At 52.7% G+C, this 11,185-nt stretch overlaps 1 protein-coding gene across 7 annotated transcripts in view; it reads left to right on the forward strand.

Moving 5' to 3' along the window:
- The first annotated feature begins 1,576 nt into the window (after window positions 1–1,576).
- LOC123147009 (CBS domain-containing protein CBSX2, chloroplastic) overlaps window positions 1,577–11,185 on the forward strand; it is a 44,763-nt gene continuing 35,154 nt past the window's right edge. For 4 of the 7 annotated variants that reach the window (XM_044566266.1, XM_044566264.1, XM_044566263.1 and 1 more), the window contains exons 1-3: window positions 1,579–1,932; window positions 10,169–10,256; window positions 10,344–10,408. In XM_044566266.1, coding sequence (XP_044422201.1) covers window positions 1,744–1,932; window positions 10,169–10,256; window positions 10,344–10,408 — 342 coding nt within the window. In that variant the 5' untranslated portion in view covers window positions 1,579–1,743. Of the gene's footprint in view, window positions 1,933–10,168; window positions 10,257–10,343; window positions 10,409–11,185 lie in introns of all 7 variants that reach the window. The other 3 variants (XM_044566267.1, XM_044566268.1, XM_044566265.1) reach the window with 2 other exon arrangements.

An 11,185-nucleotide genomic window follows, 5' to 3' on the forward strand; every position in this document is an offset into this window, starting at 1 on the left:
TATCAAATGGTAGACATCAAGATGCACCAACAAATGCAGGGCCTGGCTGCATCGTATGAACTGTCGCTTATACTCTGACTTGGATGGTTGTGGGAAAATTGGCAAAAGGTAAATTAATGGCAAAAGAATTCAATTTACCCGTGTCCTACTCCTTTGAACCAATCGAACCAATCCTCTCCGGTGGCCAAATCTGAGAACAAAAACCCCTGTCAGTACTCGCACTTTGACCAGCAAGAAAAACAGAGTGACAAAATCCCAAGGAGGATGGCCCCCGATACTCATGCTGATGCTGCCACATTTCACATTTGGTTAATGCATTAACAAATTAGTCATGGGGCCTGGAATTGGGCCCTAAATCTTAGGTTTTCTAATTGCTAACATAAACAAGTAGGAGTATAGTAAACAAAAGCAAGATAGGACCCAACCCACATTGAGTGAGTAAACACTAAACATTGTTCCGGCTACCAGATGATGCCAAATATAATTTTATGGCTTACGAGATTCAAATGAAATCACACATACAAATTGATATCTCGTGTGTGAAGACGATTATCGGCAAGACAATGCAGTAGCTACATAACATGGTTAACTGATAAAATATATTTGTCGAGTTCAAACCAACGCTCATTTAATCCCTGATTTTATCCTGGTAATTTTGACTGGCTTAGAAAAAGGCCTAATAAACAGAGGATGGCTTAGAAAAATCCTATTTTTGTGAAACAGTAAGCAATCCTCTTTTCTGAGCACAGATCCACTAAGGTGGCCTGCTTTTCTTCAGTTTTGAGATCCATATTGCTCCTATTTTCTTGTACAGCATCCTCACAGGATTAGTCCTTCCAAAGAAATTAAATCATTTTCTTCCTCCTCATGCTGAAAACGAGCAAAGGTGTGCCTGACGAACCTATCCATACTAGTTTTATGAGAGCAGAGGTGCCAAAAAATTGACATCCATGTGCTGCTCCCCTGTTAAAACTGGGTGTTCGTGAGCACAGAGAACGTGGCCGCCATCAGCTATGAACTCATCGGAAGGAAGAGGGATTGGGGGAGGGGGAGGGGGGGGGGTACCGGGACATCCTCGGAGCCGACGCGGACGCGGCTGGGAAGCTTGGTGATGCCGGTGGGGACGCACAGCGGGAGGTCGAGCCCAAGCAGGAGGACGTACGGCCGCCGGACAGACACCACCTCGCTGTATTGGCCGCTTCCGCCCCTGGACATCGCGGCGGCTGTGCGGCCGCTCCGCCTTGCCGTATTGGCCCCTGCCGCCCGTGCGGACGCGGCGCCTCGCCGTATTCACCGCTGACCTCGCCGCCGCTCGTGCGGCCGCGTCGTCTCGCCGTATTGGTCGCTGCCGCGAGGGAGGAGCCGCCGGCGAGGAGGGGAAGCGGCAGGGCAGAGTAGGGAGGCGAGGCGTAGGGGATAGGATAAGATGCGGTTGAGTGGTCGAGTGGGTTTTCCAAAAAGGAAACTAGCAGGAAAGGGAAAGAGAACAGAACGTGCTCCACGCGCGGTCGGAATCGATCGCCGCCGCGATCGATCGCCAAGGAGTCGTTTCGACAGTTATGACGTCCATAGGTTAACGCCCCCCTCCCCCCACAAAAAAAAAAGGTTTCATCTCTTCAAGCAGGGCAGGCCGAGCCACAGGTTCCTCCGCACCCTCGGCCTTCCCTCCCATCACCAGTTTCCAGCCGCGAGCGAACCCGACGCGAGTGCGGTTCGAGGGAGAGAGAAGAGGGGACTAGCACCATGGCCGCCAGGCTGCTGCTCCTCTCCTTCGATTGCCCGGCCGTCGCTGGCGGGCGGCGGTCTCGTCTGTCTGCAATGCCACGGATGTCTTCCGGTGCTCCCCTCGTGCGGCCCCCAGCCTCATCCGTCGGCGCGTTCGCGGTCACCGCCGCCAGAGGCAACCTGCCGCACCACACCTCCGTGGTTGTGGTGAGCCCAGCTCCGTTCCTTGCTTCTTGTGTTTACTGTTTTTCTGTATTTGCAATTGGATGCTGATAGTTGCCAGAAGCGGTGATTCGGGGTTTATACGAGTCCTATGTTAGATCAGACGGGTGGATGCGGCATATTTGGATTATAGGTTCCAACTGATGTCGTTGCTATTGTATCATTTTAGCTGCCCGCAAAGATCTTTGTATGTGCCTGAGCTAATTAAAGTTGTTCTGCAGGATAACCTGGGAGTATGTGGACATTTTTTTTTTATCTCGGCTGAACCGTGTCTCTCATTACTTCTGTAGGACGGAGTTTATGCATATGCATGTCTGATTACTGTTGGACCTTTGAACCTGAGCATTGATAGTTGTGGATGACACTAGGAGAGTTGGAGCAATTTTCGTTGGTTTATTTCTAAAACAATGCCATGCCAACCTGAGGGGTTGGGGATACATACTTATAGGCTGCTAGCCAGCCAAGCATATGCTGAGATGCTACTAAGATGCCAGTCTAAGATGCTAGTCTAAGATGCTATCCTAACTGCCAGTCCTTGATGGTCAGGAACTCTATCCTAACTGCCACAAGGACCATGTGCTGCAGCCCCACAAAGACCCTAGTACACAGACTTATCCAACATTCTCCCCCTAAGTCTTGTACGTCGTCTTGTGGGAGTGTTGAATCATCCCGATCCTGGAGCAAAGCTCGAGGAACTTGACCCTCCCAAGAGGCTTGGTGAGCAGGTCTGCGAGCTGATCCTTGGTGTTGATGTAGCTCGCCTCGATGCTCCCTTCTTCCACACAACTGCGGATGAAGTGATACCTCAGCCGGATGTGCTTGCTCCGTTCGTGGAACACGGGGTTCTTTGCCAGGGCCAGGGCGGACTTGTGTCCACCAGGAGCTGCACCGTTCTGGTGTCTTGAACGAGAAGATCACCAAGCAGTCGAGCGAGCCAAAGCGCCTGAGTGCAGGCGGTGGAGGCCGCTATGTACTCAGCCTCACAGCTGGACAGGGCCACCACCTGCTGCTTGACTGATTGCCAGCTCACGAGACACTTGCCGAGGAAGAGACGGATCCCGCTCGTGCTCTTGCTGGTGTCGATGTCGCCGGCATGGTCGCTGTCGCTGTACCCGACGAAGTGTGCTGCCCCCGGACACCTAGGGTAGTGGAGGCCGTGGTCGAGGGTCCCTGCTATGTAGCGGATGATCCTCTTCACTGCCTGCTGGTGTTCCGACGTCGGTCGCTCCATGAACCGACTGACATAGCCGACGGAGAATGCTAGGTCCGGCCGTGTGTGGGTGAGGTAGCGAAGGCTCCCCACAAGGCATCGGTACCGCGTAGCATCCACTTCCTCTGTTGTGCTGTCGCGGCTCAGTTTCAGCCTCTCCTCCATCGGAGTGAGAGCTGGATGGCAGCCGGTGAGCCCAGCTAGCTCAACGATGCGCTTGGCGTAGGCGGACTGTCGAAGCGCGATCCCGGAGTGATCCTGGTGCACCTCAATCCCTAAATAGAAGGAGAGGAGCCCCAGATCACTCATCTGGAAGGTGGCCTTCATGTCTTCCTTGAATGCCGCTACCTCTGCATCTTTGGTGCCGGTGATCACCAAGTCGTCAACATAGACGCCCACCAGCAGGGCATTTCCTCCACTGCCCTGTCGGTAGACAGCGCCTCATGCGGGCTTTGCTCGAAGCCCATCTTCTTTAGCGTGGAGTCCAGCTTGGCGTTTCACGCCCTAGGTGCCTACCGTAGGCCATAGAGGGCCTTGCGCAGGCGGAGTACCTTACCCTCCTGGCCGGGAATCGCAAAACCCGGTGGCTGATGCACGTAGACTTCCTCCTTCAAGTCACCGTTGAGGAATGCCGACTTGACATCCATGTGATGGACACGCCAGCCCTCCTGGGCAGCCAGCGCAAGGAGGAGTCGCACAGACTCCATTCGTGCCACGGGAGCGAAGGCGTCGTCGAAATCGACTCCTTCCTGCTGCAAGAAGCCTCGGGCCACCAGACGAGCCTTGTGCTTGATGATGGCGCCGGCTCCATCCCTCTTCAGCTTGAACACCCACTTAAGGGTGATTGCGCGGTGACCACGAGGGAGGTCAGCGAGCTCCCAGGTGCGGTTTTGCTCGACCGCATCCATCTCCAACTGCATCGCGGCGCGCCATGCCGCATCTCTCTCGGCCTCTGCAAAGGACCGTGGTTCGCCGTCCTCACACGCGAGTTGTAGCTGCGCCTCTAGGTCACGTGGCATCAATCCCGGCACCGGCTGGTCACCGAGTAGATCATCCATCGTGCGATACCGCAGCTGTTCGCCTCCATACCACGCGTCGACCCGCTCCTCGTTGTGAGTGAGCGGGGAAGCGAACTTCATCGGGTTGTGCTCTGCGTGAGTTGGTGCTGATGAAGACGAACCCGGAGTGGTGACTGCCGGGGCTGGAGTATGCGGCGTCGCCAGTTGTGGTGTCGTCGGCGTAGCGGGCACCGGAGTCGATGTAGTTTTGGGGGCCGGGGTAGACGTGCCCGGCGGAGAGGAGCTGCTTGCTCCCCCGGCTTCCTTGAAGTGAGCGTACTCGACAATGAAGTCGTCATACATCGGCGTCGCGCCGTCGTCCACCGCCTTGTCCCATTGCCACCCTCGCCCTTCATTGAACACAACGTCTCGCGCCGTGCGCACACGCTGTGTCTTTGGGTCGAGGATGCGGTAGGCCTTTGAGCCCTCCGCATAGCCGATGAAGACTCCCGGAGTGCTCCTGTCGTCGAGCTTGCCGATGTGGCCAAGCTCCTTAGCGAACGCAAGACAGCCAAAGACCTGCAAATGGGAAACCGCCGGCTTCCGCCCATGCCAGGCCTCATACGGTGTCCTGCCGTCGAGTGCCTTAGTAGGCGAGCGGTTGAGGATGTAGACGGCCGTCAGCACCGCCTCTCCCCAGAAAACAGCCGGCATCCCTCGCTGCTTGAGGAGAGCCCGAGCCATCCCCACAACCGTTTGGTTGCGCCGCTCGACGACTCCGTTTTGCTGCGGGCTGTACGGCGCGGAGTAGTGGCGCTGGATGCCCTCATCGGCGCAGTACGACGCGAATTCAGCCGCCGTGAATTCGCCGCCGTTGTCAGTGCGCAACACGCGCAATTTGCGGCCGCTCTCGCCTCCACACCAGCCTGCGCGCGCCTAATGGCGTCCGCCGCTTCTCCCTTGCTGCCGAGAATCATAACCCACATGTAGCGAGAGAGATCGTCGACGAGCAGCAGGAAGTAGCGTCGACCTCCTGGTGTGGCTGGCGTCACCGGGCCGCACAAGTCTTCGTGCACGAGCTCCAGCTTCTCCTTGGCCCGAAAACTCGCTTGTTGGGGAAAGGGGAGTCGTCTCTGCTTCGTCAGTACGCAGATGTCGCAGAACTGCTCCACATGGTTGAGGCATGGCAGGCCTCGTACCATCTCCTTGGCACTTAGACGCTTCAGGGCCTCAAAGTGAAGATGCCCAAAGCACTCATGCCATTGCCACGCCTCGTCGTCCCGTCGGACAGCGAGACAGACCGGTTGTGCCACCTGCACATCAAGGACGTAGAGTCGATTTCCACCTCTGGGTACCTTGGCGAGAAGGCGACCCTGGCGATCCCAGATGCGTAGGACCCCATGCTCAATCAGCACGCGTGAGTCGTTCTCATCCAGCTGTCCCAAGCTGATGATGGAGTTCCTTAGCGCGGGGATGTAGTAGACACCGGTGAGCAGCCGGTGCTCTCCCGTCTTGGTGGTGAAGATGACGGAGCCGACGCCCTTAATTCCCACAGCGGAGGCATCCCCAAACTTGACGGAGCCTCGCGCATCGGAATCGAGCTCGGCGAAGAATTCCCTTCGACCGGTCATGTGGTGGGTGGCGCCGGTGTCGAGGCACCACCCCGTAGTCTTGTCCTTCCCGGAGGCATCGCCGAGAAGAGCGTGTGCCTTTGGCTCGTCGAGGTGGATGAGAGCTTTTGCGACTGGTGTCGCTGAAGATAGCTCAATGCTTGCATGCGCCATGAACAGAGCCGTCTCCTCCTCCTTCGCCTGTGCGACGTGAGCCTGGCCTTGTCGTGGTTGCCGACACTCATTGGCCCAATGGCCAAACCGGCCACAGTTGTGGCAGCTGTTGTCTTGTGCCGGCTTGGGCTTGCCAGCGGTGCCGTCCTTGGCGCCTCCGCGGGCGTCCCCTTCGGCACGTCCTTGTGCCCTACCCGGGGGGCCTCTTCGCGTCTTACGCTGCTTGCCATGCTTGCGGCCGCCCGTCGTGGAAGAAGGCTCCCCCTTCTTCCTGTCACCTAGGCTGGCATCCCACGGCTCCTGAGTTAGGAGCAGCTTCCCGCCGGTGGTGATGGGCCCCGAGGAAGGCTGTGGCTCGTCGGTGTCGACGACCTTGAGGCGACCTATCGCCTCCTCGATTGTCATCGTGGAGAGGTCCAGCAAGGACTCGATCGACCGAGCCATCTGCTTGTACTTCTTGGGGATGCACCGAAAGAGCTTCTCGACAGCTCTCTCCTCGGTGTAGGTGGCATCACCAAACTTCACCAACTTCTGCAGCAGAGTGTTGAGACGGAGAGCAAAGTCATCAACGTCCTCACCTGGCTTGGAAGCCAGGCTCTCCCACTCCTTACGAAGTGCTTGCAGAGTGGACTTGCGAGCACGGTCGCTGCCGATGCGTGCCGCGGCGATGGCGTCCCAAGCTTCCTTGGCAGTCCGCTTGCTGGAAAGCGAGAACTGCATCTCGGGCGGGACTGTGGCGATGAGGGCGTCCAGCGCCCGTCGGTCCTCTTGGTGGTCGACGTTGCTGTCCTGGACTGCCTCCCACATGCGCCGCACCTGGAGCCTGACCTTCATGATCCCGGCCCACTCGACGTAGTTGGTTTTAGTGAGGGTAGGCCACCCAGCACTGGGACCAACATCCCTGACCACAGTCCGGACCTCGTAGAGGCCGCGGTCCTGGTCGTTGCAGCCGCCGTCGCGGTGCACACCTCCACCTGGAGCGCGGGCGTGCTCGGCTGCCCACTGCGCCGTCCGCTCTTGCGCCACTTTGGCGCGGTCTGCGTCAGCGCCATCGTCCGCAGGCGCGGAGCTGTTGGAGCTGCCGGAGCCGCCGCGGAGTGCTTTGGCATCTGCCGTAGCCTCACGTGCTGCGTCCGCTGCTGCTGCTGCTTCTAACTCCGCCCTGGCTGCTTCTACCTCCGCTTTGGCTGCTGCCAACTCCGCTGCAGCCAGCCTCGACACCCTTGCTGCCGCAGCAGCTGCTGCTACAGCTGCTCGCTCACGCTCCTCTGCCACGGCGCGCTCGGCCTCCTGCCGGCGCCGCATGCTCGAGGTAGCCGTGTGCTGAGAGCGACCTGCAGACATGGCTCGCTGCAGGGGGGCTGTTGCGTGAAGAGGAGGCTGTTGAAGACGAACTGCTGCTCGACAGTCCGGAGGGAGGAAAGTAACCAGAGGCAGACGGAGCAGCTGCTGCTACCGACTTGGGCTGCTCACAAGAAATGCTCAGGGTACAAGATAACTTGGCTCTGATACCACTTGTTGGACCTTTGAACCTGAGCATTGATAGTTGTGGATGACACTAGGAGAGTTGGGACAATTTTCGTTGGTTTATTTCTCACACAATGCCATGCCAACCTGAGGGGTTGGGGATACATACTTATAGGCTGCTAGCTAGCCAAGCATATGCTGAGATGCTACTAAGATGCCAGTCTAAGATGCTAGTCTAAGATGCTGGTCTAAGATGCTATCCTAACTGCCAGTCCTTGATGGTCAGGAACTCTATCCTAACTGCCACAAGGACCATGTGCTGCAGCCCTACAAAGACCCTAGTACACAGACTTATCCAACAATTACAGTGCCATTAGGGAGATGCCCATGTTCTTGCATGTCAATCTGCATAGATAGATGTATGCCAAATTTTCCATTTGATCACCTGTGTGTGCGCTGCTCTGCTTTGGTGATGAGGGTATTCATGTTTCTAGTAAAAAAGCGTGTGCGCTGCGCTGCTTTGGTGATGAGGGCATTCATGTTTCTAGTAAAAAAATGGTTAAGGAAGTAGCCTGCTAGGATCCTTGTCAACGATTATGAATGTCATTTGGGACACATATGCCACTTGAAGAATTAATGTACCGTTAGTGAAGCTCTAACATGTGGTTCTTACTTTTTAGATGTCCTTGTATCTTTCCTACCTGTGAAGATTGGAGTTGGTTGTGAGTTCACTCCTCACTCTCCATTCGTACTCACACATGGGGCAAACAAGCCTGCAAAAGTTCAATAGATGTACTACATACTCATTGAGGACCATCACTCTTGCTAAAGGAACAAATAAACAATTGCACACTTACTCATATGTAGAACCAGCTGTAAAAGGTATAAGTAAACAAATATCGTCTTACTTTAGCGTGGGACCAATCTCTTGTAGAAGGCATAAATAAACAAATACGGGATTAGCCTCGAACTCAAAACATTGCTATGAGTTTTAGCTCCTCCACTCTTACTAACCAACTCTCCGCATGCTATAGAATAGCATATAGATCAAGTAAATTTACTAATTGACTGTAAAGCAACAAATATGCGATGAAAGACGTCATTGTGCTATGCTAATGTTTATATGCTAATTGACTGTAAAGCAACAATTCGTACATTGGTAGGCTAATGAACGATCATCTTGGAAAGAAAATTATGACAATAGACAATTCATATAGATCAAACAAATTTACTTATTCAAACAAAGACGTCATTGTGCTACCCTCTTTCTTCCCAAATAGCTCTTTTCGTGTCTTATTTTTAACATATGCCCATCCTTCCGCGTCTCTGAATTTCAGTTTCATATCTTGCAACCGTCCTATGGTTGTTTCAGTCACTGCCTGCAACCCTCCCATGATGATGGCCTCCATCAACATAGCTAACCTCACAGAAGAAGCATTAGCTATCCTACTACTACGAATATTGTTTATGGTATCTTCGTTCTCCTCCTCTTGAATGGGATCACTTGTGTTGATGCCACCCCCTGTCGTAGCACTGGAGGTAGATACTCATCAATCTGCAATCACACAACACCACCCATGTAACTAGTGCAGTTTTTCACCAACTCTTGTTAAACAAGCAAGTAGGTGTCACAATCTGCAATCTACAGCCTTTTCAACTTCCAAGTCCACAAAAGAAATACTCCAGGAATACATGTTCAGGAATACTGCAAAAAAGAAAAAGAAATGACCATCATCTCATCCCGGTGTGCAGTGGCATTGCTGGGCCGCACACGCTGGCTGGGAGGGAGGTGTTGCTCGAGGGAGGAAGGCACGGCTGGAGCCTGGAGGAACAGAGGCGCTGCTGGGCTGGGGAGGTTCTGGCCAGCAGGGCCGGCAGAAGTGGCGGTGGATGCTAGGGATTTACTCGCTGTCGAGATCTGCTCCATCCGGCAGTGGCGGTGGCACGGCCACGGCCGGCCGGCTGGAGGGGATGTGCTGCCACCGGCGAGCCAACCCTAGGCGGTGGCGGCGGTGGCTGTCTTCTCACGCGCACTGTGTAGCAGGAATAAGAACAAAATGTTTTTCCACTTACTAGTGGCAAAGGTGGGTAAATACCTTCCAACCCTTTGGTTCAGCTTCTAGCTTTTGGACCCAAAAGTTGGCAGCTGAAGCTGAACCAAACACAGCCTTATGCTTTGCCCTTCCATGCCATGTGGCCAACTCCTCAGCTTTTTTGTGGTTCCATAGCAACGCACTGGCACTGAGCTACTGTTTACAATAAACAATCAAATGCTTCATCATCGCATACAAATCGGGAGCAAAGTTGATGATTTTTTCCCTTTGAAAGTACACAATGCTTTTAAGCTCTCATGAACGACTCGTGAGCCTCTCTTAAGTTCTGATAACTCTTATGCGTTGTTCTTCTATATCTATTTTGGGTGTATTAGTCCCGCTATTAGTTGTTTACATTTTATTCTTTAATGTTCTTTTGACAGCGTGATGTTTTTGTGTCACTGCACATTACAAAGTAATATAAATGTATAACACTGAGTTTATTCAGAGAACAAGCAACATCACATTTATTGAGCTGGGAAACATTCCAACAAATATCTTTTGCATGATGATGTATCTGGTTCTAATCTTTTGTGCAAGGATCATGGCTTTATTTAATGTATATTGGGCATAAAACCATAAATTATTCGACTTTCTGTTTCCAGATGGAAGTATTTGTATGTAGTTTGTTTTAAGAATTCATTGATCTCAGGATTTCTTGCTTTTCAGGAGGGTGGTGGAGTTTACACTGTTCGTGACTTTATGACTAAAAGGGAACAACTCCATGTTGTGAAACCATCCACTTCAGTAGATGAAGGTGCTTTGTTTGCCTTGACGTTTTGCCTTGGTTTCTGTCATTAGAATATCACCCATTTCCTAATGGCAGCCTTTTCTAATTGAGCAGCTCTTGAGAGGCTGGTGGAGCATCGAATAACTGGCTTTCCTGTTACCGATGATCACTGGAATTTGGTAGGTGGTGCTATTAGTTTACTGTAGCAAACAGACAGTTGATGATATGCAACCGGGGTTCCGAATGTATGTGTTTTGGAGTCAACATGTATGTGTTCTGGATGGGACTTAATTTCCTTGTTATCTACATGTCTTGACGTGCATATATTATATATCCTCATCAATATAGCATATATGGTGTGGCCTATTCCTTCTCGTTTGCACCTGATGGTTTTATTTTGAAGTCTACCAGATTGCTATCCTCCCAAAATAAAGTGCTATTATTCATATAAAAAAATTTGACAATGGGCCGAGGAACCACTTATCTTCTTTTGAAAGAGAGGGGCAACCTCCTCAACAAGCTTGTGCCTTAACTCTAGGCCACATGGATGTGCCTAGAAATAATATTATAGAAGCAAGCATATAGAAATTAATTTTTCTTCTTTGTTAGCTCCTGAAGGGGAGCCTTGGCGCAGTGACCATGAGGTCATGGGTTCAAGTCCTGGAAACAGCCTCTTACAGAAATGTAGGGAAAGGCTGCGTACTATAGACCCAAAGTGGTCGGACCCTTTCCTGGACCCTGCGCAAGCGGGAGCTACATGCACCAGGTTGCCCTTTTTTTTTCTTTGTTAGCTCCTCTTCTGTTGGCACATTTCATGTTCTTGCTAATTACTACCAGTAACCTGTAATATAACTACAGGGTTGATATCTTCATGTTCAGTTCTGACTCTGAATGTATGTTAAGGCTTAAGGAAGTTTTTTTTCTTCGAGAAAACGCAAAAGCCTTGCGTTTCTTTT

The sequence above is a fragment of the Triticum aestivum genome, chromosome 7A, assembly GCF_018294505.1.
Source record: "Triticum aestivum cultivar Chinese Spring chromosome 7A, IWGSC CS RefSeq v2.1, whole genome shotgun sequence".
Taxonomy (NCBI): Eukaryota; Viridiplantae; Streptophyta; class Magnoliopsida; order Poales; family Poaceae; genus Triticum; species Triticum aestivum.